General features: G+C 37.6%; 2 protein-coding genes across 2 annotated transcripts in view; one reads left to right on the forward strand and one right to left on the reverse strand.

Annotated features, from left to right (window-relative positions):
- Positions 1 to 210: 210 nt before the first annotated feature.
- On the forward strand, positions 211 to 9159 carry LOC104522434 (metalloproteinase inhibitor 4). Its single transcript, XM_010164724.1, has 5 exons — positions 211 to 364; positions 2906 to 3003; positions 7350 to 7464; positions 8112 to 8236; positions 8404 to 9159. Exons 1-5 carry the CDS (start codon positions 211 to 213, stop codon positions 8599 to 8601), a joined length of 690 nt encoding a protein of 229 aa, XP_010163026.1. The 3' UTR covers positions 8602 to 9159.
- Positions 9160 to 14898: 5739 nt separating this feature from the next.
- LOC104522436 (synapsin-2-like) overlaps positions 14899 to 25434 on the reverse strand; it is a 50521-nt gene continuing 39985 nt past the window's right edge. Inside the window, exon 5 of the mRNA XM_029084209.1 lies at positions 14899 to 15021. Coding sequence (XP_028940042.1) covers positions 14899 to 15021 — 123 coding nt within the window. The remainder of the gene's footprint in view (positions 15022 to 25434) is intronic.

A 25434-nucleotide genomic window follows, 5' to 3' on the forward strand; every position in this document is an offset into this window, starting at 1 on the left:
AGAATGCCTTTTGAAAAACATGATATATTCTAAAGCAGAACGAATTTGAGGCAGATTGAATTGCTGGCATGAGAATATGAAGGCTATGCATATGTATTTTTTGTATGCGTATTCCTCATAAGGAACCAATAACTGTCTGACAGATAAAATGACATTATTGCACTAAACAACCAGAGGTTGTTCTCAGTCAGAGGAGAAGCCAAGCCAGCCATGGTACACTTGAAACCATTTCTTGAAAAGAAGTGCAGACGAGGAGGAATCCTGAGTTATAACCATGAGCAAAAAGAGGGAGATGGCTGGGCCCAGGAATGCTACATCAGGAAGTGCTTGTGGTTAAAAACAGAAGCAACCATACGAATAAGAGGTTTGAGGAGACAGCTAGACGACACTGATTGAAAAAAAAATATTAAAGCACAGGAAAAAGAAAAACAAGAGGATTAAAAGGCCCCAAAAGATCTGTGTGCATTTGGATGTGGTTTCAGAAGAATAGAAAAGTAAAACCCAAATAACTACAGATTTAGACATCCTGTAACAATAAAACTTTCTTGTCGTTAAAAAAAATATAAAATCTCAATTTGGTCTTCCTTCGCCATCTGGAAGCTTTCTCTTAAACAAACAAATGAATGAAATACACACAACATCAAAATAGTTTTCATTTTCTACTACACACCCAGAAAAAGATCTCTTAATGACAAACCCGAAAATGTTATACTTTCAGCCTTACATAACACCATGGAGACCCCTTGAGCGATCACTGATCATCTGTAATATTCCTCTCAGATGTCAACAAACAGAATGTAATAAAAATCTGAAAATTAATGTTTCAACATTAAACACAAGGGGAAAAGTAGTTTTAATTATCCTACAAATGTTTGCATTGAGGTGGCAGGAAAAGATTTCCTGCACATAAACCATGTCACGGTATTAAGAAAATAATGGAGCTAGCTCCTAACTTGTCTCATCCCTTACCTTCTATATTGAATGAACTCCTTAATCAGAAAACCTTTTTTTTTAGGAAGTAATGATGCGAAGGAAAGCAACACAAAACAAACCAACATGATTCTAATTCAGCCTTTCCAGCAGTACAGCACACACAACACAACACTCTTATCTGGAACTAGATCAAAGCACTTAAGAAGTACTGTTAATTTGTGGGAACATAACACATCTGCAGATGATTAAAGAGATGCTGCCACTTACCATTTGAAATGAGGAATTTGTTGTTCATACTTAAAAGAACTCTTCCAATCCAACCCGTAAGTCTAAAATGGGCAGTTAAAATAGAGTTTAAATGGCATGGGAGCAGGAAACTGTGCCAAAAGATAGAGGATTCAAGCTTTGAAGCTGTCGGCATCTGCCTCATGTTGATTAGTACATCTAGTTTGCTCTGCTAATAAGTGAGGAAATGAGAATTGCCCATTATTAGATGGGACTGACCTCTATTTGGCTGTAAGGAAAATTCCAATCTGGGTTTCTTATTTCTTTTCTTTAGATATGACAGTCAGCAGTCAATTTATCAAATGAAGGTTTTTTTGGGGAAAAGCATGACTCTGATGCCAAAAGATTTTCCTCTGCATCAGCTTGATTTTTTTTCAGTGAATGGAAAGTAAGGAGTGGTCAAACTCCAGCACAGAGGCCGAGGGAAGCTCCAGATTCTCCATCCTTGAGATACTCAAAACTCAGCCAGACATAGCCCTGAGTGTCCTGGTTCAAGCTGAGCAAGGGGTTGGACTAGACCTCCAGAGGCTCCTTCCCACCTCACTTATTCTATGAAACATTAAGCTTGTTTCATATTAATTTTGATACAATGGTTCATTTTATCATGAAAAAGAAAAACAAAAATAAAAGAGAAGGTGTCAGAATTGCCCTTACGCTGAAGAATAGTGGCTAGTCTCTATCATACCTGCATCAAGAGGCATTACTGTGACAGAGAGAGAAAATCCAACCCTTCCCACCCCAAAATGGCCAGTTGCTAATTGGACTTACAGTTGAAGTGGAGCTCGAGTGTTGATTGCTCCAGCTCTTGCCACTCTCTCTCCAGCAGTTACAGACTGTTCATTCTAACAAGCACTACATCTGCAGAGAAGCTGCAGTGCTGGCCGCCCAGCACTGAGCAAAACCAGGACTCTCAATACTTCTGGAGGGTAGAGGTCCCCAGTGAAATTTTGGCCGTGTACCATATTCTTAGAACGCTGTTATTCTCTGTGCCTAGTAGTCCTGGTGTATTTTAAACACTATCTCCAAGAGAGATGCCTCAAACAGATAGGAAAACAAACCATTTCTCCTTTCAGAAAAGCTCATACTTTTCTTGTTTAAAGAACAGGAAATAAATAAAATGTGTCAAAAGAAGGAGTAATTAGCCGATACAGGTTAACACAACTAATGACGTGCTATGTTAAAAAAAATGCTAAAATCTATAGTCTCTGTAATGTGAATGAAAGACTATTCTCTTCTTGTCTTCTGATCTGATGCGTAAAACTGATGCTTTAATCTTGCCTGGCATGGTCTTTCAGAGTGCGATCTTCAAGTCTATTTAATTGATCAACAATTCTTCTGCCGTCAACAGAAGCATCCCATTCCTTTGCCTACTGGTTATAAATACGAGTGTTTTAAAAAAATTTCATAATAAAATCTGAAGATTTTGATGGACAGTTTTTGTTAAAACTCACTAGTAACTTAATTCAGATTCCTAGATTCATGGAAATTCCGATTTATATCATAGGCAGCCCATTTAATTTTATTTTCAAGAGTTAACTCAATTTAGTGTTCTTATAGTAACAAACCTTAAAATCTACTTCTAGCTAAAGTGTACAAACAATGTTAAAATCTATCAATATAATTTTCACTATTGCTTGTAAAACTAGGCATATGCTTATTTGTATTTAAATCTTTTTCTCTATTACAGTGATTCGAGCAAAAATAATCAGTGAAAAGGTGGTTCCTGCCAGTGATGATCCTCTTGATACCCACAAAATGATCCGGTATGAAATCAAACAAATAAAGGTACATGGAATCACTTGGCTATTTTAAAGTTCAATGCTGATAACCTCTGCATATGACTACAAGTTAGCCCTTTCAGCTGGAACAGGCTCCAGCTGCCTCCACAGTTAGACCTAGGTGAACTACACAGAATAAATAGAAGTAGGGATTTAAAAAAAATATATATATATAAATGAGTTACCTGTTAAATAACTATGTTTTGATGAAATTTTGTATTATTCACAATTGCTTTATGAAGACTTCATGAAAACATACTTCAGTATGAATGGTGTTCAACACGTGCTGATTCTGGTCGATACTTCATCACCTCTGTTGCATTCTGATATTGCAGCTCTCTGACTGGATACTGCAAACTTTATACACAGAGGAAAGCATTTCCAGCTGAAATAGCATGGACTTTTGTTCACAAGTGAACAGGGATATTTGCAGAAACAGAAGTCCTTCCCCAATATTCAGATCAACAAAAGTCCATTTGTATGAATGCTGCTAGGAAAGCAAAGGCAAAGTGGGAGCACCTAGAAATGCAGTCACTCGGAATCTCACAGGATATTTCCATTATTTGTTCATCTCCCATAAGGAGACATATTCATCAACATACTTTAAGATAATATATCTTAATCCTATTCACATCACCATCAAACTGATGTAAAAAAGATCATGATCTACTTGTTTCACACAAAAAAGGTAGTCTCTTTCAATTAAAATGTGTTAGTGTGCATTGGTGGGTTGGGTTTTTTTTGGTTGGTTGGTTCATTTGTTTTAAGTTTTCTAGGTGGTGTTAGCTCTCATTTTTCACAGAATATTATTTTGGTTTTTCTTTTATTGGTTTGTATTATTACATTTACTGGGAACCCTTAAGTAGATGATTGCAAATGGCTACACGCTTTCAGAAATGTTTCAGTCCTTCAGTTTGTAATGGTAGATCGCCTCGCAGGAGTTTTACAAATTAAAATCTACGGGAAACAAGTACATCTCAAAATATTCATGAGCATGGTTACCACACATGGTTCCTGTTAAGGTTTTATAGCAATTTCAACAAGCCAATTCTTTTTACCCTGCTAAAACAAACCCCAAAACCCTTTACTATCCACCACTTTCTGTCTTCTTGAACCGTTAAGGATATTTGCAAATGTTTCTTTACAGAAATAAGTATATAAATACCAGAGCAATTCTCTTTCCTCCAATTAGCACTTGAATTTTCTGTTGCTACCCTGCAACACATAAGTAACCTTACAGAATCATCTAAGACTTCAGCACAAAAAAGAAGCATGAGAAGTCTAGCCTGGGATACTATTTTCAGTCTATAATCCTATTCTTCAGTAACAGCATGGTGAAATCTTTGAATTACATTTGTATATTGGAGCTTCTTTGGAGTTTCTCCCAAATTTTTGTAAGTGGAGGCCTATTCAAAACTCAGGCATCATCAAGAGATCTTTATTTAATTCCACTAAGCTTCAGGAGGCAAGTCAGCTAGGACTGGACAAACCAGAGATTTATTTTCTAACAAAAGCTACTCGACAACAGTACATCCAAGTTAGACTAAAGACAAATGGGGTCAGAATAGTCCCACCCTTCAAATCCTTCCTGCTGGCCAAAAGAGAGTTAAGAAGAGGTAGGGGCTGAGGCTTCCACCCTGGCACACAGGCAGCTCAGCTGCGTTGGGACCCAGCTCCCTGCTCAGCGCCTCTAACAAACTCAATAAAAGGATTTTTGTTCGAAACCTGTGGAACAGAGGGGGTGAGCGAAGAGGAGCTTCTGTAAGCTCCAAATCTTCTGTGGGATGGCTAGTAAATTCAGTGTGGCACTGAAATAAATCCCTAAAGGCAACTTGGTCTGCAGCTGGTAAACTGTACGGGAACTGACAGAGAGTGATGCAACCTCTTACATTTTAAGCATCTAATTCAGAGGTGGCATATGGGTCAAAACTAAACCGGACTGAGAAATTACTGAGAAATACTCACTTTCAAAATAACAGAAGTTTAGCAGGAAAGTGTTATGGGTAACACTGAAAAGTCTGCATCAAATTACAAAAGCAAAGAGCGTGAGGAATTTTAAATAGCTCACGCTTGTAAACATTTGGTAAGTGTAGAACAATCAATTAAAATCATATAAAGTTGTATACAATTGGCTAGATTGGGCCACCTCAGTGGGGTGGGACAGTCACAGACTAATGATATCACAGAAATAGCTCGTCAGAGATCTAACTGTGAGCCTCACGGATCAGTGACCTCATCTCTGTATCTCGGTTTCCCAAATAACTGAGGAGTTGGTTGACCAGAGCAATAATTTGGTAACACTATTTTGTACCTTTTCCCTCAGACAATAACATTTAAAGAATCTAAATCAACAGTGTATGTCAAATAGTAGGATATTCTCTTTTTGCTACTATAGTCTGTCCTCCCCTGAGTGCTTACAGACCCGTTTCTCACATTGCAAGTTTGATGAGCTGCAGTTATGATAAACTGAACAGTCCTTTTAATGTCAGATGGCCCTGATCCCATGTTTCTGGCTAACCCTGCGCACAAACATTTACAGTGTTGGGGGGATATGCTAAGAATTCACTTTACATAACATAGAAAGTAAGAACAGACTTTCTAATGACCTCTTTTGAGCTGTAAGATCTACCAAGCAAAACCATCGTTATCAACACAGTACTGGTTTTAGGTGAACACTTTTAAGCCAGACACATATTCACCCCTCCCTGAGCAATTCTTCCCCCCTCCTGGAAGATAATCACAGAACCCAGAGGGGTTACATTTTACTGCAATTGTCAATTCAGCAAAATGCTGCTCTTTCTCTTTTATATGACTCTATGGGCTGTTTGACATGTAACATTTTTTATAGCTAAATCAATTTGTGTTGACTGCATAATGCCTCTTAAGTCAACTTAGATCAAGCAATGAGATATTAAAATAAAGGTTGTACCCTACTGTACATCGTAGCCCAATCAAAGGTTTGTGAACGTGGAGAGAACCCAAATCAGAGGACAGCAGCAGAGTTCACATAGTTACTATGTACTGGACATCCGTGTCAAGTACCCACACCCTCAATAAGGCAGATTTCAGGGCAGCAGAAGCAGGGGATTCAAGTTCCAAAGACATCAGGAATCAAATGGCTCTTAACAGAAGTGAAGATGGCCTGGGGCTTACATACCAGACTACTTTTAGCTAATAAAACTAGACAGACTTTCAGCATCATTCTACACACTTTCTATTATCTTCACTGCTGCTTTGTACAGGATACTGGTTTGGGTTTTGGTTTGGTGTGTTTGTTTTTTCTACTAAGTATTTCAAATTCACATCTAATATTTTTTGGATCAGAAGTCCAATGACAACAACTTTGGCTTTTTTTTTTTTATTCCATAAATAAGGCTTCAAGAAAAATCAACATATTACAGCGTATTTTCTAGTGCCCTGCACTGTTTAAATCTCCTGAGAGAACACGAGTAACAGGAACGCATTTTCCAGCAACACCAGCTGCAACTGGGAGCGCCTGCCCTTGGGAGCTGTGAGCCGTGTGATTGTCCACAGCTGTCAACACACAGCATGATGTCACTGAACGGGGCCCCCAGCATCCTGGGGTTTCGGTTATGTCATACTAGGTGATGACAGGCATCCCGAGGTTGATTAGCATCTTATGGTTCCTTCTCACATGTGGACACAACTAGATTTGTTTGGATCTGTTAATGCCTTACTTGAACCATTATGAAACGCTAGTTAAGGAGCAGCCCATCTGAACCTGCCCAGGCTTTGGTCCTGAACCTGCCCAGGCTTTGGTCCTGAACCTGCCCATTGGGTGCTACAGCCTATACATTTTAAGAGCTGGATCCCATTTGCCAACACTTATTTGAGAAGGTGGTATTGGGCAAAGTTCTGGATGTGGAAAACCAGCTTGCTTTAATCACAGAATAGAAGAACAACACTCAGTTTCTCAGCACGTTTCACATCCTTGAAGGGACACACCATTACACTGATCAAGACAAAATCTTCCATAATTGACAGAAATTTTTGCATCTTACAACACTGAGATGAATGCTATCTCCGCATTAAATGCAAGATGCTAGTAGAATATAAATTGAAGAAAAAGCTTTGAAGAGCCATTAATAACACTGAAAAAGCAGATTTTAAAACCCGTAATTTAAGAAAATGAAGACTCTATTTCCTTCCAAAACCAATGAACACATTTCATCTAGTGTAGCGAAGGGGTCTAACTGTTGGTATTTTCACTTTTAAGTTCAGAACTTAGAGCCTTTTTTAAAGAGATGCACAACATATTTCTTTCAGCTGCTGTTTGCAACTGTTTTTCACTTTTTTTTCCACTACTGACCTTCTGTTTCTGATAATTTTCAGATGTTTAAAGGATTTGAAAAGCTCAAGGATGTCCAGTATGTCTATACCCCTTTTGATTCATCACTCTGTGGAGTGAAACTAGAAGCTAACAACAAAAAACAGTATCTTTTGACAGGTAAAATATAACACAACTAATGTACCTATAAAACCAGAAGTAACTGCTCAGATTGACTTTGCACAAATATGCTAATCCTTGTTAAAAAATAATATATTTATGTATAATACAAACATAATGAAATGTACAAATCGTGTAAAGCTGTAATTATTCTGTGATCTTATGAGTTTTCCATCCTTCATCCAACAATTTTAAAGCAGTTTCAAAGGAAGTCGAAGTCAGCAACTATGGAATTAGTAAATAGGAAGTATGCCATTATTATTTAATACTAACAGTACTGATTTTCCCAGGAATGCAAACATGTTTAATGAGACAACACATGCCTGTGTGTATGTAGATTTGGGGTTCTAGGTAATTACAGATTTTTCTGTAGAGTCCTGAAATCTAGTTTAACATACGACAGCATTTCCATTCATCCCTTGCAGGCAGATTATCAGCACCTTTTAAAAAAATATATCTTTAACATTTATTCAGCTTGCCATCAGCAGAGTAGTTCTCTCAGTTACAATTACATTAACTGAAAACCGTGAAATCTGACTAACTTGGTGCAACTAGTTAAGAAACTTCAGACATTCTTGCGATTTATTTCAGTATTTAGAAAACGGTTTTATTTGCTTGCCTTATTTTTCTCATTTTCCATGCTGTAGGCCAAATTCTAAGTGATGGTAAAGTCCTCATCCATTTATGCAACTACATTGAACCATGGGATGATTTATCCTTGTCTCAAAAGAAGAGTCTTAACCAGAGATATCAAATGGGCTGTGGCTGCAAAGTAAGTATAGAATGAAATGCTGCCTAATGCTGGAGCAGAGCTTACAGGCACTAGCAGTTTTCACTGGTGAGAACTGTTACAAGCCATAGATTTTATATCATTTGAGAATACAGACCATTTGCAAGAAACCTGCGATACACTGAATTAATGTACTATTTCACATTTAGATTACTACCTGCTACATGGTGCCCTGCTCGATCACCGCACCAAATGAGTGCCTCTGGACAGACTGGCTGATAGAGCGAAAGCTGTACGGGCACCAAGCCAAGCATTACGCCTGCATCAAGAGAAGTGATGGCACTTGCAGCTGGTACCGAGGTGGTCCTCCCCCAGAGAAAGAATTTATTGATATCAGCGAACCTTAAAACGATCACTTCCTAAAAAGCCTTGGGAGTCTAATTCCATCAAACACTGCACGCTCACAGCTTTGAACTGCCATCGTCTAATGTATCTGTTGCTTAGAAACAAAAACAAATTGTCCTGTTCAGCTAAAGTCCGAGTCTGTGGAATTGGCACTCGCGCAAGATGAGGAACAAATCTCCTGGAGGTAGCTACTGTGTGAAGTTATGCTTTGTGCAGAGAGGCTCAGGCTGAGAATGCTCCTCTGTGCCCTCTAAGGCATAACACGTTTTCTTTTTACCAATACGAATGTACAAGAACAAAAGAATTGCCAGAATTTTGTCCCCCGATGCTGTTAACTTGCAGATTAAGAGAACCCCATGTTTTATTCCCAGTCTTTCTGATGAACTACAGAATGTTTTATAGAACTATTTTTTTCTGTATGAAAGTCTTCTGATACAAAAGAATTATTGTACAGTGTATATGTAAAGTATTATAACAATGTACTATAAAAATATTAAAAAATCCATTTTTCCTTATACGTTGAAAGAAGTTGAACACATCAGTGATTAAAACAATCTGTGCTCCATATTCTCTATCACTTATGTCATAGCTTTCTCTATCTGCACCATTGTAACTTTCATTGATACCGAAGTTAAAGAATAGCCTTGATAACCAGAAACCTCTTACCCAATTCAATATTCCCACAGACTAGCTATACCTTCTCAAAGGAAAAGCCAGGTGTGCTAATGCTTCAGCATGTTATGGAACCAACACAAATAATGACAGGTGAAAACTGCTTATATTTACAGAAACCATGGCCATCATCACAGCGGCTGTAGTACTTGATAATGCCTCTCTACATGTGACTAGGTTGTTGTATTTCAGCACTGTTAAAAGCTCTGGCTTTAAAAACTCATGTAAAAAGACATGTAATAGATATTGAATAACTTACACTGCAAAGGACTTTTAAAAAGCTCTCCAGTATTTGACCGTATTTCATAGAATCACAGAATGGTTTGGGTTGGAAGGGACCTCAAACTCATCCAGTTCCAACCCCCCTGCCATCAGCAGGGACACCTTCCACTAGACCAGGTTGCTCAAAGCCTCATCCAGCCTGGCCTTGAACACTTCCAGGGAGGGGGCATCCACAACTTCCTTGGGCAACCTGTTCATTAATTTACATTAATGATTTTTCATTCATGAATATCCATCGTTATCTCTCATAATGAATTTGGTAACTCATTAACTTATACTAAAGAAGTAGTATCTAGTACTAGAGAATACGACATATTTTGCCTTTTAGTTTTTTAGTGTCTTAACTTCCATCAACTGTAGCTGATGTAGTGTAGTTAGTAACTAATCTCACACATATTTAAGTTTACAAAAGTAACTCAATTCACAGTGGTAAAACTTAAGAAATTATTTCAGTGAATGCCAAAGTTTAGACAGCTGTCCAACTGCTTGGGTTCTAGAAACTGGATGAGAACCGTCACGCAGGGAATGAATCTGTAATAGCTGCCATTTCTGACGTATTTTAACTCTCTCCAATTTTCTCCACTGGGTTTCTTTCGCTTCCTTCCAATTTTGGCTAGATATTGCTCTAATGTATTCCCCATACGGGAATTTAGAACAACAGGCAGAGGTTTAGACAGTTCTGCTCTCCGTTGGTTAGATCAGGTCTATTTAAAGGTTTAACACAAACACTTTACTCATATCTGCTAACCACGGCGTGACCCTTCCAGCCAGCGGGCTCGTGGAGAATCAGAGCTGTTACTGTCTGTTGGTTCAAGGGTCTCGCCTTCCAAACAGTTCCTTTAGACTGTTTGCTACAGAGTCCTCATCAAATCACAGAATCACACAGAATCACAGAATGTCAGAGATTGAAGGGACCTCGAAAGATCACCCAGTCCAACCCCCCTGCCAGAGCAGGAAACTAAATGAGATCATTGGGACTTGCAAGGAAGATATGCCCATCGTTAAGAGCACAGGCATCTCTCATTCCATTCAATTCAATGAAGCAGTAGTTTGGATATAAAAATCAGCATGTCCCGTGTATCTGGTCACACTCTAAGATGGGTTATATTGGATATGTAATGCATACTTGCTAAAAAACTGGACACATGATTTTTGAGAAATATTCTGTTTGTGTTTCTGATGTTTATTTTGGCAATTGCATGAATCTATATTTAAAAAGATAGACAATGGCAGCCTTGAAAACACTTGTGAGAATAAATTTATTTTTTTGTGGCTAAATTTATGTAATTCCAATGAAGTGCAAATGGTGCAAGGCCAATGGCAAGGCACGCCGCTATTCCTTTGAGAAGCATTGGTCCCTTAATAGTAAACATTTAACTTTTTATTTACAATTGTAAATTAAACCACCATATATTTGTGCTGTCAAACGTAAAGCCTCGTTTGTTTTCTGCTTTGCTAAAGGCAAACAAAAAATTACCTAACACTACTTTGGACCATGGACTTATTATGGCTACTTACATAAATTGAAATAAAAAGGCTACATTTGTTCCAAAAAGGAACTGATGCGGCAGAGACAATATTGACAGTGCTTTTTACTGTCAGTGCTCTGCATTTATATTACTAATTTACAGATAAACTTAAAAACAAGTCTTACTTACTCATGCCAAACCAAAACAATCCCTAGACAAGCCTGCGAGAGCTCAATAACCATACAAAGCCTGAATCAAGCACATGGCTCATTAATATGCAGTCCATGTACAGTATGGCATTTGTTTCCCAATCCATTTTGATGTAATGGTGTCCTCTGAACAGCACTCTGCAGCAAACAAATATCATCTGCTTTTTAACTCAACGTAGTTCTGGTGCAGTTTTATAGTAATGAGACCTTAAACTCAACTAAGCCAACTCAGATTGCCATCTTTATGTACCTAGTAAAAATAAATGTTTTCTTCGATATTTATGAACAAACTGTGATATGAATTGTATGCCATAATTAGTTTTAAAAACATTTTATATTTGACCTGCCATAAAATATCCCATATCAGGTGTTTCAAAATTAATGGCTGTCCAGATTGATTTCTATCTAAGCATAAATCTCACCGAACTTCTCATAATAATGGTATTTTTTTTTCCCCTCATATCAATAAATATGGCAAGAAAAGCTTTACAAAAAAACTCTCAAAGAAGGAGTTTCTATTTTCCCTGAGATTCAGTGCTGACAAAGATTATGAAAAGGATTAACTACAATGTGACATTCCCAATATGTTATTCTCCTATCAAGATTTTTACTGTAGTGGCATTGATATATTATCAACAGCATTATTTTTACAACATTTTATTTTTACTTCTTGAAACTGTGTATATGTTATATGAAAGGTTAGAGCAGAAATATAGCTTGGTGTAACATTTTATTTTAATTTGAAAATGACTCACATGACTTATGATAAGGGTACAGAAAAGAACAGAAAAGGGAGACTGTACAGGTGAAGGGTGGGAAAAAAAACCCACCTTGAGTATCACTGGCTTTTTCTCCATGTTCCAGTTAAGTTTTAATTAAATTGTCCACCAATTATGTTGAAAAAAGCAGGTTTTTTTCATGACAGAGAACACAGGAGGTGGGAATGTAGCAAAATAAAGAGAACTAATTACTGAGGGAAAGGCTGTAGATATGACTCAACTAGCAAGGAGTTCAAAAAGCCTTACAGGGTTTTGTATAGTTTTAATCAGGCCGAGATGAATGTTTCTGTTTCAGAAAGTGTTTCATTAAAGCAGCTCCATTTTTACACAAAAGAATGGCATCTTTGTTTATTTACCTTTTCTTGCCATCTAAAGCCTCAGTACAAATGATCACCATCGTATGAAAGAAGCAAAAGAAAGAGAAGCACAACCATGCTGAAAACTCAATTCACAGAGATTTGGAGCGTTCCCCTGCTGCTTCCCCCAAATGGTTTGCACTGGAGGGGAGGGAGAGAGCTCTGCATTACGATTCTGAGAATAAGAAGGGAAGGAATGAACACAGGAAGAACTACCAAAAAATATTTTAAACTGTAAATACCAAATGCTGTAATAGCAAACGAGGCCAGCTATTAATAAACAGTGTTTAAAACCCAACAAAATTTAAATAGCATGATATTATTTCAATTCATCAACTAGAAAACTCTGTTATTCAGATCATTTTACAAGACATTCTAGAAATTTGAATAAAATATTATCTTGTACCAGGTTGCTTGGTTATTCTTCAAGCCACAAAGTTCCAAATAATTTCCTCAGAAGGAAGAAACAAGCCAATGAGCTTCATCACAATCAGTTTGTACAGCACCTCTAAACCACATATGGCAATGCAATACCAAAACACATTCCTTTTCTCCAGATTAACGTTCACTATATGTAGAAATATGCAAAAAATGACTCAGCTGTGGAGAGCATTAACAGTCAAAGGTTCAAACAAGAGACAAGTAACATCAGTTCAGACATTAATGAGCAATGCAGAGGAATGAAGGGGGGAAAAAAACACTCAAATATTTGCTATACTTTTAAGTAAAATATGCCTTATAAACACATACACATATTTTCTTGTTTGTGTTGTATTACTAAATTTGAATTCAATCAGTTGTTCAAGACAGCAGATTACAACTGAACTGGCAGACCTTCTACAGGGCCATGCTATGCAAAAACTAAGAGCTAACACGTTGACTCTTGCCCCAGAATTATAGATTTGTTTCTATATGCTGCAATTTAGCAATGTATTAAAAAAGCCTGCTTTTTTGATAAAATCATAGAATTATAGAATAGCTTGACTTGAAAGGGACCTGTAGGGATCACCGACTCCAACTTCCTGCTCCTCACTGGACTACCTAACACTAAACCATATGACTAAGAACATTGTCCAGACAGTCCTTGAGCTCTGACTGGCTTGGTGCTGTGACCACTGCCCTGTGGAGCCTGAATAATAGCTGATAAAATAATGAAGAAAGAACAATAAATGGTGCTCAGGAAATTATAAACCGGCTTTAAACTTGGCCATTTTCAAGAAAACTTATTACAATTTAGAAAAGCATACTGCAAAACATGAGATGTGGTTCTGCTTCTCCACCTCTTATGAATGAGTCCCCAAGGCGCAAAACAACTCCTTCACACTTAAAAAAAATACAAATTTTATAAAGTTGTATATTTTCCTGACAAATCCATCAACAAAACTCCCTTCCATTTTGAAAAGATTTGACTGTCTGGGACAATATTTACATCTGCTGCTCCAGATCAGTACTATGCTCCTTTGGCTCTACAAAACTTTTGTGTAGCAAATTTACTAAACACATGATTGCGGTAAAAGCTCTTCTCGGAAGTGTCATATGTGACAAGAGAAGTGGAAACATCTGGGAGTCAACAGTCCAAAGAAGCCAGAGAGAACTGGGAAAACAGTATGAAGAGCCACCATCAAAAAATACAGCAGAACTGCATCATACTGTGTTTATCACCAAAACATGAGACAGATGTGGGAGAAAGATGACTTCAGAAGAAATCTTAGTCAACTGCTGTCACTGAGGCTTATCTTAGAGGACACCTATGATAACGAAGTGCTAGCCAGAGTCTCAAGACAGACATGCAGCAATTACAGCTTGGGGACCTTACATAAACAGTTAGCTAACATATTTATCATGACCTTGCAGTGGTACTTGAATCACAGCTGTGTGACATATGCTGAATAGATTATATTCTAAAAATAATCGATGCTTCTATGCTAGTCTATTCAATCCCTCTACTCTATCCCTCCAGTTTCTCTCAATGCTGAAAGTCTTCCCTCTAGAAAAATATACTCAGGAAAGAATTTCTGTTTAGAAACCATAAGAAAATTAAGGAAAAAAAAATGTCTACAGCATAAGACAGTTCATGAGTAAAGGTCATAAGTGTTATTTTTATGAATGCATTCATGTCTGTGAAGGACTGGGAATCCATGTCAGCTCAGGTACATAAAGATCACAAGTCACAAACACCCTGATTATCGAGGAGTTCAAAGTTCTACACGGACAGGCACATAGCCCTGTGTATCATTACAATGAGAGATAAACACTTTGAACTGTTTCATAAAGGACTAGGTCAAAAACAAACCACAAAAGTAACTCTTGCACTTTTATAGTTTTCCGTGTCTTTGTAAGCATTTAATCTCTTCAAAATCTGAAGCTGAAAAATGACTACCTTCACATCTGAAAGCCTTCCAGTTAACCATCACAATGCTTTCAAGTGGTCACCCAGTCTCATCCCTCTGAAAGCTTCCAAAATGGCTTTTAAAATAGACAGTAAATGGGGGAAATGAACTGTGTGTTTACAGTTCCTGTTTTACAGAGACGCTAAGTTAATTTAGTATTGGTATTTGCACCTACCATTTCCTTGTGATTTGGATAGAATGTCTGCTCAATTAAAGGGAACTTCTCTGGACCCAGAGTTCTGTAGACAGACACCAGCTGGGCAAACTGCAAAACAAAGCAAAACAAAACCAAAAGCTTAGGAGAGAAACCACATTCTACCAAAATGATCTCATGCTGTCATTTTGCTTCTTGTCTTCCGTGTTTCATAAACGCAGCAAATACACACATTATACACCTTCTCTTTCACATGCATACCTTTTTAATGCATCCAAGCTAGAACTTCAGATCAGCAAAACCCAATACCTCTAAGGGGTAAGCCCTCACATCTACAGAAAATGAAATACATTGCAGTACTGGTTTTCAGATACCTCAGTCTACATATTTTAAGTGGATTTTGTGATAAAATCATTGTAATTTTGCATTTTCTACCATCTTGAATCAAAGACCAGACATATTTCACATTAATTTAGCCTCTGGCACCTCAGTGACACTGAAACACAATTTTGAAAAACTGGAAAACAGAGAAAAGCAGTAACTATGTCATGTAAGAAGTCATTTCCTAGGCTCTAGCCATGTACCACAGCTGCATGGCCATTCTTCCACCATCAACAAAGATGTTGATAATTTAACCAGCTACATATTATTGGCATTTTTATTAATATTTTCTTTCTCCAACATATCCAGTCTACCTGTAAGCTGGACTGTAGCAACTTGACACAGAAAGCAAAACAACATTTAAACACAAGACGACAAAGAATCCTTTATTAAACAGAAACATAGTTTGGGGCTGTTTATTCTCTTTAGTGCACAGATCAACTCTTCTGTTGTAACAGTTCAAAAACTAAATCACTCTTGAAATCAGGGCTCAGCAAGTGAGGTTTCTAGGGAGCAGGAGGACTTTGGCAGTCAGAAGACCACTATTGTTTCAAGCCTCCAAAGCCCTGGCTTGTACACGCCTGTGATGTGTTGAATTGTCATCATGCCAACATGAGACATAAACAACTTGACACAACAGTCTGAATGGTGGGATTTGCTGGTTACAAACAGGGAAAAAAAAGGAAAGAACAACAGAAGCCTGTCTATAATGCAGTTTGATCAAATACCTACTCCACTAATGCAATTTAGGGTGCAGGAATAGTAAAAACTGTTTAAAGCAGGGGGGGAAGATGAAAGCTTTGCATCACATTTCCAGTTGGCAGAGAGAATTTGTTTAATTTACTGGTGTTTACTTAGGTTTGGCAAAACACATATTTAAATTTTGGACTCCAGTGGAAAATACCTTAATGATGAATAGTTTTCACCAAAAGCTTAAGAAAATCTAGCTGGATAGTGTACTGTATGAAACAGACCTCAAGGAAAGGAAATATTATCACAGCTACCAAAATAAGGTGGCTTGTGAATAGGATTCCTGACAACTTAGTATTTATTTGTGTTCTTATCCAAGATCCAAATTCAAAATTGCATAAGCAAATACTGCCTATTAAATACAGGAATTTTGCCAAACAGTTATCGTGTTAAAATAAATACGTTTACCTATCTTTAAGTAAAAACTTAAAAGTTTAATATTATTATATTTTCTGTGATTCTTTCCTTATTTTCTTTTCCATTGTCACTGAAATCAAGCACAAGACAGTGAGATACTGACACTGTCTGTAGGGGCTGTGGCATTCATACAAGAGGTAAGCAAGCTAAAATTCAGATTCATACCAGCAAATGTTTGCTTACTTAAAATAAAATAGTATCAACCAGATATAACACACATGTAATCACTCCCTAATCTAGTAATTAAGCTATGAAATAGCATGTAGGAAAACTAAGTTCAAATTTCCTAAGTAGAAGAGAGAAATAACTCAGATTTCCCACAGCTGGAGGGATGATTTACCCTTTGCCTCTACTAGGACACTTTCACCTGGGTGGCTATAATTTCAGGAATCTCTTGTCAAACTTTTCTTCCTCACAGAAAATAACCTGATAAATTCAACCCCAATTCACATAAAATTCTACTTAAACTGCTTATACATCCTTAAACTGCTATAAATATATTTTTTTTTCTTGATTCCTACTAGCCGATTCATAAAAAAGACTTTAATTTATGTTTTAATAAACTTCTATCAATTTGTAAGTGTGATCTAGACTATATCTTTTTTATATATATTTTATATATCTAGACTGTATCTTTATTTTCCTTTTGAGCAGCTGAACCAAACAACATCAGTTATACAGACTGAAGCAAAAGATTTCTTCTGAAAATCCTGTTGTGTCTGGACAGTTTGGAAGCTTACAAACAGGCTGAATATAAAACACCACATTGCCTGATTTTCTATCCAAATCAGCTTTTAAAGGTCTGCTGGAAACTACACAAGTCTGAGTTGACCTTTTTATAGACTCTTTTTTTTTTTTCTTTTTAAATATAAAAGGACCATATTAAGACTGTGCCTTGATTAGAGTTTTGAAAATGTTTTGCTTTACCAGGCTCGCTAATACGACCTTAAATTACACCTTTAAATCACAGTAAAGTTTATCAAATTCCTCCCTGGGCAAGAGCATAATCTTTTTAGATGATAAATTACTGAATTATTACCTAAGCCAATGCTGAATGTTTTACAGATATGGGATGTTCATGAAATAGAGAATACTGGTAGAGCTGTTCTATATTTAAATAAGGTATTTTATATGGATGCCAAAAATCCTAGGAGATTTTAACAATTATCTAAAGAAACCTCCCCTAAAACCTCATAGAGCTTAGAATCTCAGCAGGAGTCTTTTCAAAATCTTAAAAAATTTCCAAGAACGTGGAAAAAGTTATTTTAGCTCTTATTTTAGCCAGCTCAATTTAATTATCATTTTTGAATTTTGTCTCTTATTTTCAGCTTAGAGAGAGAGATTCTCAGGTACATACATTTATGGTTTTCAGATTATTTTTTTAAAAGGGAAACAGTGGGATTTTGTAACATGCTTTGTAACGTCAGCTTTTTTCTACTAGGGATTAAATGCTTTCACATCTAGGCCTATAGACTGTTCCTCCATAACAGACCAGGAGAGCACCAGCTGTACTTTTTTGCCTTTCCACCAAAGTATGATACAGACAAGAAGAAATACTTAGTCAAAAAAGACACGTACTCCCTTTGATTTCATATAAAAGCTTTATGGTATTTCATTGCACTAAGAACGGAACACTACAAATTTGACTTCACAGACTGTTCTGCATTCAAGAAGCGCAGTTACAAAACATCACTTTGCCAGCTTCATAAAGATTTGAATAACGACTTTGCTTATCACTTTAGATGAGTTAAAAGTGCTTAATTACAGGCATGTCAACCCTGAAATACTCAGATTTTTTCCTGAACAAACCACACAAACTTTTTCCTCAAAGATAATGAGATGTGATATTTAAAATTAATTACTCCATATGGTGCTTTGTGTTACCTTTAATTCCAGCAAGCTTCTAATCTCCCTCACCAGGTTGAAGGATATATATCATTGTCCATTCCAGCGGAGAATTTCCTGGGATGTTGAATAAGATTTTCATGGAACAAACTACTCCACGTTTGCCTGCACAGCTGTTGAGGGAAGTACCACTGAGCTGTGCATCATAAACCCTTTTCTGTCAGAGATTTTCCTTTATTGTGAGCACTCATTATCTGTGCCCTTTGCAAGTTAAGGTTTGCTTCTACTGAGAGTGGAAGAACTCCAACCAGTCATACTTCAGGGTAACAACTCAAATGATCACAGATTTCTCTGGACAGTCTCTTGCACCAAACCAGATGAGCTGGCATTCTGTAGGAGTAAAGCAACACGAAAACACTGATGGACTAACACTTTTTTAATCCCTCTGTCATTATAAAAATGGTGCTTTCAACCGAGATTTAACTTACCTTTGACTGTTCTAAGGTGTGGGCATATCTACAGAGTGAAGAAATGTAATGCAACACTAGCTCACTTCTGGATTTCCATATATAAATTTGCCTTTTACCAAATGTACTAAATGTGCATCAGTGTGGGTGAAATTGCTAAAATAAAATTTCTACGTTTCAAATATGAGCTCAATATTCAGTATTGCTTTGAACATGTATTACTTACAACAGATGATGCAAAACAGTTTGAAGATGTGGTTGTTATGCTGATCAAACGTTTAGACAGAGTGGAAGTTTCATCCTCCTGTATACTTAAATCATTCCTTTGGAAGACTAAGAATTGATGAAACACAGCTTTCCACGGAAATGCTGTGGCAGTTCCTAGTATTTCTGAGTGAAATGCACACTAGAGTAAATTAGGCATGAATATGTATGTCATCAGGTGCGAGTGCAGTTCCCTTTCAATATACAAAGGGAAGCTGCCTTCTCCCTATAACAGCCCGCAGAGGTCTCCTATAGGGTCTGTAGGTTATGAAGCTGCAAGGTGAGCTGGTTTACACTACAGGCTGCTTTATGTTACATTTCTGTTACAGGAAACTAATAAAGAAGATAACACATTGACTCTTTTATCCCCTTCAGATAGTACTGTGAAAAATGTCCCGAAGTCTGTTTTTTCAGCTGTAACGTCCATTTTTAGGTTAATGATCAGAAATGTGGCTGGTCAATCCAGAAAAACATGATAGCCTTGTAAGAGTAAGAGATGTTCAAAAGCACAAAGTACCATTAGCACACACGCATCAGGGGTCCTTGGTGGCCAACAGATTGAGAGACAGACATTGAAGACCCTTCAGAGTGAGAAGAAATTAAGCAGTTGTGTGGAAGGGGCTGGGAGGGTACATTTGACACAAGTACTCTGTGGCAGTCAATTTACTTTAATCAAGATTATTCACTATGCCTTGTATTTCAAACACAGTATTTCTCTGTATTTCTCTTTGTGGATTTTTATTTTTAATTAGTATTACCTGTGTTAATCTTTTTATGCTCTTCAGAATATTTATTCCTTGTTGTGATTGGCCTACATTTCTTCTATTAGGCCTTAGTAAACTTGAAAGTTTACTAAAGCATAATAAAGGCTGAGTACATACGCATTTGATTTGCTGTTTGACACCTCATAGGAGAATCAAGGGGAGCAGACTGCTGACTGTAGCTTACAAACCTCTTGGTGTCAGCAGGAGCTGACAGATGACTTAATGAAAATATTCAAACTCTCAAAGTCAACTCAAAGTTTGACATGGCAACTGAACAATGAAACACTGCCTACAAATCAGTTTGGGCACATTAACAGAATGCAGAAAAGATGGGAACTGACACGAGAACTTGATGTTCCTCCAGAAGTTTTCCATTATTACGATGCAAAGCCAAAAACAACACAGTCGGACCATGAATGGAAAGATAACTTATATGGAGCCTGCATCATAATTCAAGTGCTGGTTTTATAACACAGACTAGTTGTTTCCTAACCCTTCTGCAGTCCAGTCTCACACGAGAACACGGTGATGATCTCTGCCTCACCAAGCTGAGCTGCAAAATCCCACTGCATTTTTTTTATTCAAGCCCTACTGCTTGACCCATCACTCTGGGACTGGCACCATCTCTCCCTTCCTCCTCTGACTACTGCTGGTATTTCCTCACCTTCCTCATCTCCAGCTCCTTCCTTATTCTCTGGGGCACCTGTCTCTCTCTGCTGAGATGGAGCTACTAAGCCTGTGTGGACTGTCCGAATCCTTGCCAGAATCATTTGGGTGTCTCTGCTTCACATGACCCAGAATTTCCAAAGGCATTTCTTTGGCTTCTGCACCTCTCCTGCAGCGTGAGTGCTGCAGCCTGGACTGCCTCTGAGGTACATCTCTCCAAGTGCTAATCACTGCTGTAATTAACTGCTGGAGTATTTTCACATCAGAATTACATCTGGTGAGATATACAAACCATTAGGAATTTCTACAAGTTGTATTTTTTTATTTATTTTTTTAAAAAGCCTTAAGTAAAACCCTCATGCAGAGCTCTTGGTTACACATTACCAGAGTGCGCCCATGAGAGGAGGAAAAAAAAAAAACAAAACAGAAAAGTCTTCTACAACAGTTAGAAAAGCAGGATTTAAAAAAACTAAAACAAAACTAGAAGAGGATTATAGTCAGAGACATAAAAACATTTCATCCTGGTTTGCAAAGTTGGGTAGCAAGGCATCTGGCAATGAGAACCACCTTGGCTAGTGAAAGAGGCGGTGACAAAATGGGTAAACATTGAGGAAAGTGAGATTTAAGGAAGACACATGGATTAAAATAAAGGAAAAATAGCTATGAGCTATAAAAGGTAGAAAACAGATCAAAACATGTTTGTTAGAAAAGAGTTAGTGAAAATGAGTACGATGAGAACCAGATCAAGAAGCCTTCTGGAACTTTTTATTTCAGAATGAAAAGTTACAGAGGGAAAAAAAAGAAGTTTATGGAACTGAGTCATTCAAATAAAATCCATGAGGACTCCTTGTTGGGTGCACTTGGCAGCAAGGAGAATGTGCAGTTTATTCCACTGTTACAGGAACATCGAGTTCAGTGTCCTGGTCAAGGAAACTTTTGTGCACCTGTTTATTTTAATGGGACCTGGGCACTTCTCAAAAGGGTTTGGGGCTCACTACAATAAAAGGAGATTTTACTGTTTTGTGGGGTTTTTTAAGCGATACTAAGGGCCTGAGGCTTTCCTGTTAAAATAGTAAGTTTTTATAAAAATATTGAATTCGATGAAACAGCAGAGGAGGAAATCTATCTTTTAATGCAAGCTGCATTTTTGCCAATCCAGCCCTCCCATACTCCTTGTTAAGGAGTCTTGTAGTTAGTGAAACTTTCTGCAGATGTTCAGATGTGTCTGTCTGACGTTATCTTCATAAACAAAGCATTATTTATGTACTTAACCACTAAAGTAAGAAGTAAAACCCATTTTAAAGCTAAACATATAGTTAAAATGCTTTTCTTTTTCCCTTTCTCTTAAATTGTACATACATACAATCACGTGCATCCACAACTTTGTTCACAGAATTCAAACTCAGTCAAATTGGGCTTCTTACCTACATGGACTTTTCTGTCCTGAGATGCTTCCCTCATTTCAGCAAGATAACCTGAAAAAACTTATTCTCAAGTGATCCACTGGCAAAACTCGAGGGTAGCATGCCGTTCCCCTGACAAGACCAGCCAACACGCTCTCTTTTAAGCCCAGCACAGAAAGTCACAGGACTTCTCTGAGGTGACCAGCATGCAAACTCTGCAATACTTCATAGCATTTTAAACTGCACCATAAACTAAAGAAGATACATGTCAGAACAGGTATGTTAGTTACTACACCTTATAAAAGAAACAAGGACAAGTACACTTTGCATCCATTTCAGACGAGAAGCGGAGCTAAGAATAGAAACTAAACATAAGGGAGTGACAGCTAGGAAATTAGACAAACAGCAGTGCTGGTGGGAGTGCTGAAGGTAACGTGGGAGAACAATACTTGTGTAGAGGGAGAGAGGGGACAGGAAGGAGTGGGAATTGCGATGGAGGAGCCAGCACAATGGGAGGGATTTTCCTGGATGGGTGACAAATTCCTTTCTCAGGAAGGGGAGTCTAACCCCAAGATTCTCCTCATCACTGAGGCACCATGGTCAGATATAAAAAAGCAGATATAATCTCTGTCTAGATTTTGGCTAGGAAAAAAATTATCTTCTTAGGTACTTTAATGGGGAATATACAATACAAAGGTTTCCTTTTTAATTAAATATTAAAATTGCACAAGATCCAATGTAATTTTCATAATATGGCCTTCAATTACGGATATTTGACTTAAACAAGCAAAATTATGGGTTTTGAATTTCAACACTGTAGCAGGAACAGCAGATAATACAAAGGATATGAACCTTTACAGGCCTGGTTTTCAATTTAATCTTACAGCCTTTATTTATATATAGTTTCTTTCAGTAGAAGATAAGAAATACTTAAAAGTCTGTTTCAATTTTCTGCCACTAGCAATCTTCAATGCAATGAAGTTTGTAATGGATGTCAAGAGCTCCCACTGCTGCTCTGAGTGCAGAGAACGGGGCAAAGTGACAACAACCTAGCACAAAATTCAGGAATGCAGTAAAAAAACCCCAAACAACTAAAATCTAAGTCTACTTTTGCATTCAATTGGCCTCATAGCAGTAAATGCTGGTCAAAGCAAAATGTGTATTACCCAGTTTATATATATAATGTACATCATAGTTCAAGCAAAGATTGATTAATATAGAGCTGTAAGAATTACTTATTGTATGGAACAGAAAACCCATGACCCCACTGAGCTATATTCATTATTTAAGACTCTGCTTTTTTTCAAGGAATTTCAAGCGAGTTACATATTTTCGGCAAGCAAAATCATTTAGCAAGACCATAATATTCCATTTCTACTGCAAGAATAGATTGAACTTAAAATAGCTCTATAGAGAGGTGCAAGAGGAAAACACACTGCTAGGTTTAATGTATTTAGATTTAATTGTCATGCATTTAAATGAACAATCATTTGGGAATTTTGCTCCAATTTAATGTTAAAACTTGCTAGCAAATTGTCTTTTGACCAAAAAGCTTAAAAAGTTTTCACCTTCCTTCTGACACAGATTTGTGAATTTACTTTCAGCTCTTGCACTACAAATCCATCAACACATTTTGCTTAACTGGCAGACTGAGCAAAGAGGCCAAAATCTTCAGTGGCTGACAGAGAATTTAACTACAGGGTTTTCATGCTTAAGAAAGTTCTGCTGGGATCAGTGCTGGAAGAACTGCAGAGGCGGACAGTTTGTTCTCTGGCTGCCCTACAGATGCACACATCATGTCTGTAAATCCCATACCCCTCATATGAATAAAAGCCACAAAACTGCTTTTAGGAAGACCTCTACCATTCGTGTAAATATTTGCAAATAGGCAAATTGAATTTGTTATGGAGACTGCCACACATTATCACATAAACCTGTTCAAACTTTACCACCCATGTGATTGTGTCCAGCACCTAAGAAAGCACCTCTGCACTGCTTGGGAAAGAGGGACAGCACCTGGCTCCCAGTCCTGAGGCGAAAGGAACTGCTCTTGCTGAAGTGTAAGAGTAGGAAAAGTCCATTAAACAGACCTGTTTGGGTGGGCTCCAGCTGCCCAGTGTCCCCATCGTTACCCATCAAGTAGATCAGTCTTGCCAGAATGGTTGAAACAACAAGAAAGTTCAGTGCTGGGTCCAGGTTTCATCTAATGAAATGTATAAAACTATAGCCACTGACTAAAATACAGGTCTTAACATTCCTGAGATTTATGACGTTAACAGACACTAAATGTGAACATCTCTAAATGTCTTCCCCATCGGAGCTGAAGCCAGATCGCAGGTACGCATTCTTAAGCCTTGACCTTCAATAAGATCCCCTCTGGTGCATAGAGAAGAGCAACAACCAGCCAAATTCTAGCCCACTGTTCAGCATTATTGTACACATCTTATTTCTGGTAACGAGCACAGGATTTTCTTATAGTGCAATAAATATTTGGTAAGAAATTTGTCATTTCTTTTTGTAAAACAGACATGGAATAGCATTGAAAGGTCTCATAGATTTACAGTAAATAGGTTTTCAAAAGACCTTCCTTCTTGAGCACATTAATTGTATTTTTTATTCATTCTCCAGAAGATACCCTGACACAATATTGAAACTCATCTGTGTGGTTGTGTCTGCCTATTAGCATAGCTTCAATAACCTGTGTCAACAGGAAGCTGCAATGAACAGAGCTCATTTCTTTCATGTGCTCCTCCCTGCAGAGTGCCTACAAGTTCCCTGCCAGTGCCCCAATCTGTTGCTCAAGATTATTAAAGTATAGCTTGAAGGGGGAAAAGCACAAGAGTGCAACTCTACCAGCAACACATGGAGAAGGAGAAAACAAGGTGGGGAACAGTCTGTAATGCCATCAGAACGCAACAAAGGGCAGCTAAAGCAGACCTTCCAAAGAAAGCAAGGTGAGATCAGAGAAAAAGTGTTTCTGTAAGAGGAGAAAGATGAAAGCAGGTAAGTAGAAAATCATCTGCAAAAGAAATAAAAATATAATACATGAGGGCAGTGAATTATGTAAGCTTGGCAAAAGGAGCAAAAAGGAAAAATATCAACAAACTTGAAAAAAAGTATTTGGCTGTCTGCTCACAAACTGTAGGAAAAGAAACAAACAAGAACTGTGAGATTTACGATACTACCAAGTTTGACAAAAGGCAAAGTCAGAACCAGCCTTCCCTCAGAATGATTGCAGATGAGCAAGGAAACAAATTTTGGCATAACAAAGTGTTCTGTGGCACTTCTCTTACATTTAGAACTGTTAATAACAATAAATTCCTATAAGGAAGCAGGCAAAGTCCCAGTGATCTTTTGAAGATGTCTCAGTACAAGATGGGCTCACTTTGGAGCTCTGTGTAAAAAATACCAGGATCTTTCAGCTGTCTTTAAAATAACACAGGTGTGGCCATCGTCTGGGTCTTCACTCCTCTCTGCCAGCTTCTGACCACAACACAGTCCCTATTTTTTCCTACTTTTTCCTTTTTTTTCTTTTATTTCCCACATTACTGAACTGACGTAGCAGTT

This window comes from Antrostomus carolinensis, unplaced genomic scaffold (assembly GCF_000700745.2).
Source record: "Antrostomus carolinensis isolate BGI_N321 unplaced genomic scaffold, ASM70074v2 scaffold40463, whole genome shotgun sequence".
In the NCBI taxonomy this organism is placed as follows: Eukaryota; Metazoa; Chordata; class Aves; order Caprimulgiformes; family Caprimulgidae; genus Antrostomus; species Antrostomus carolinensis.

Coding starts and splice junctions, on each gene's coding strand:
- LOC104522434 (XM_010164724.1), top strand. CDS start 211: ATGGTACACTTGAAACCATTTCTTGAAAAGAAGTGCAGACGAGGAGGA. Junction 3,004..7,349: donor ATGAAATCAAACAAATAAAG/GTACATGGAATC, acceptor GATAATTTTCAG/ATGTTTAAAGGATTTGAAAA. Junction 7,465..8,111: donor AAAACAGTATCTTTTGACAG/GTAAAATATAAC, acceptor TCCATGCTGTAG/GCCAAATTCTAAGTGATGGT.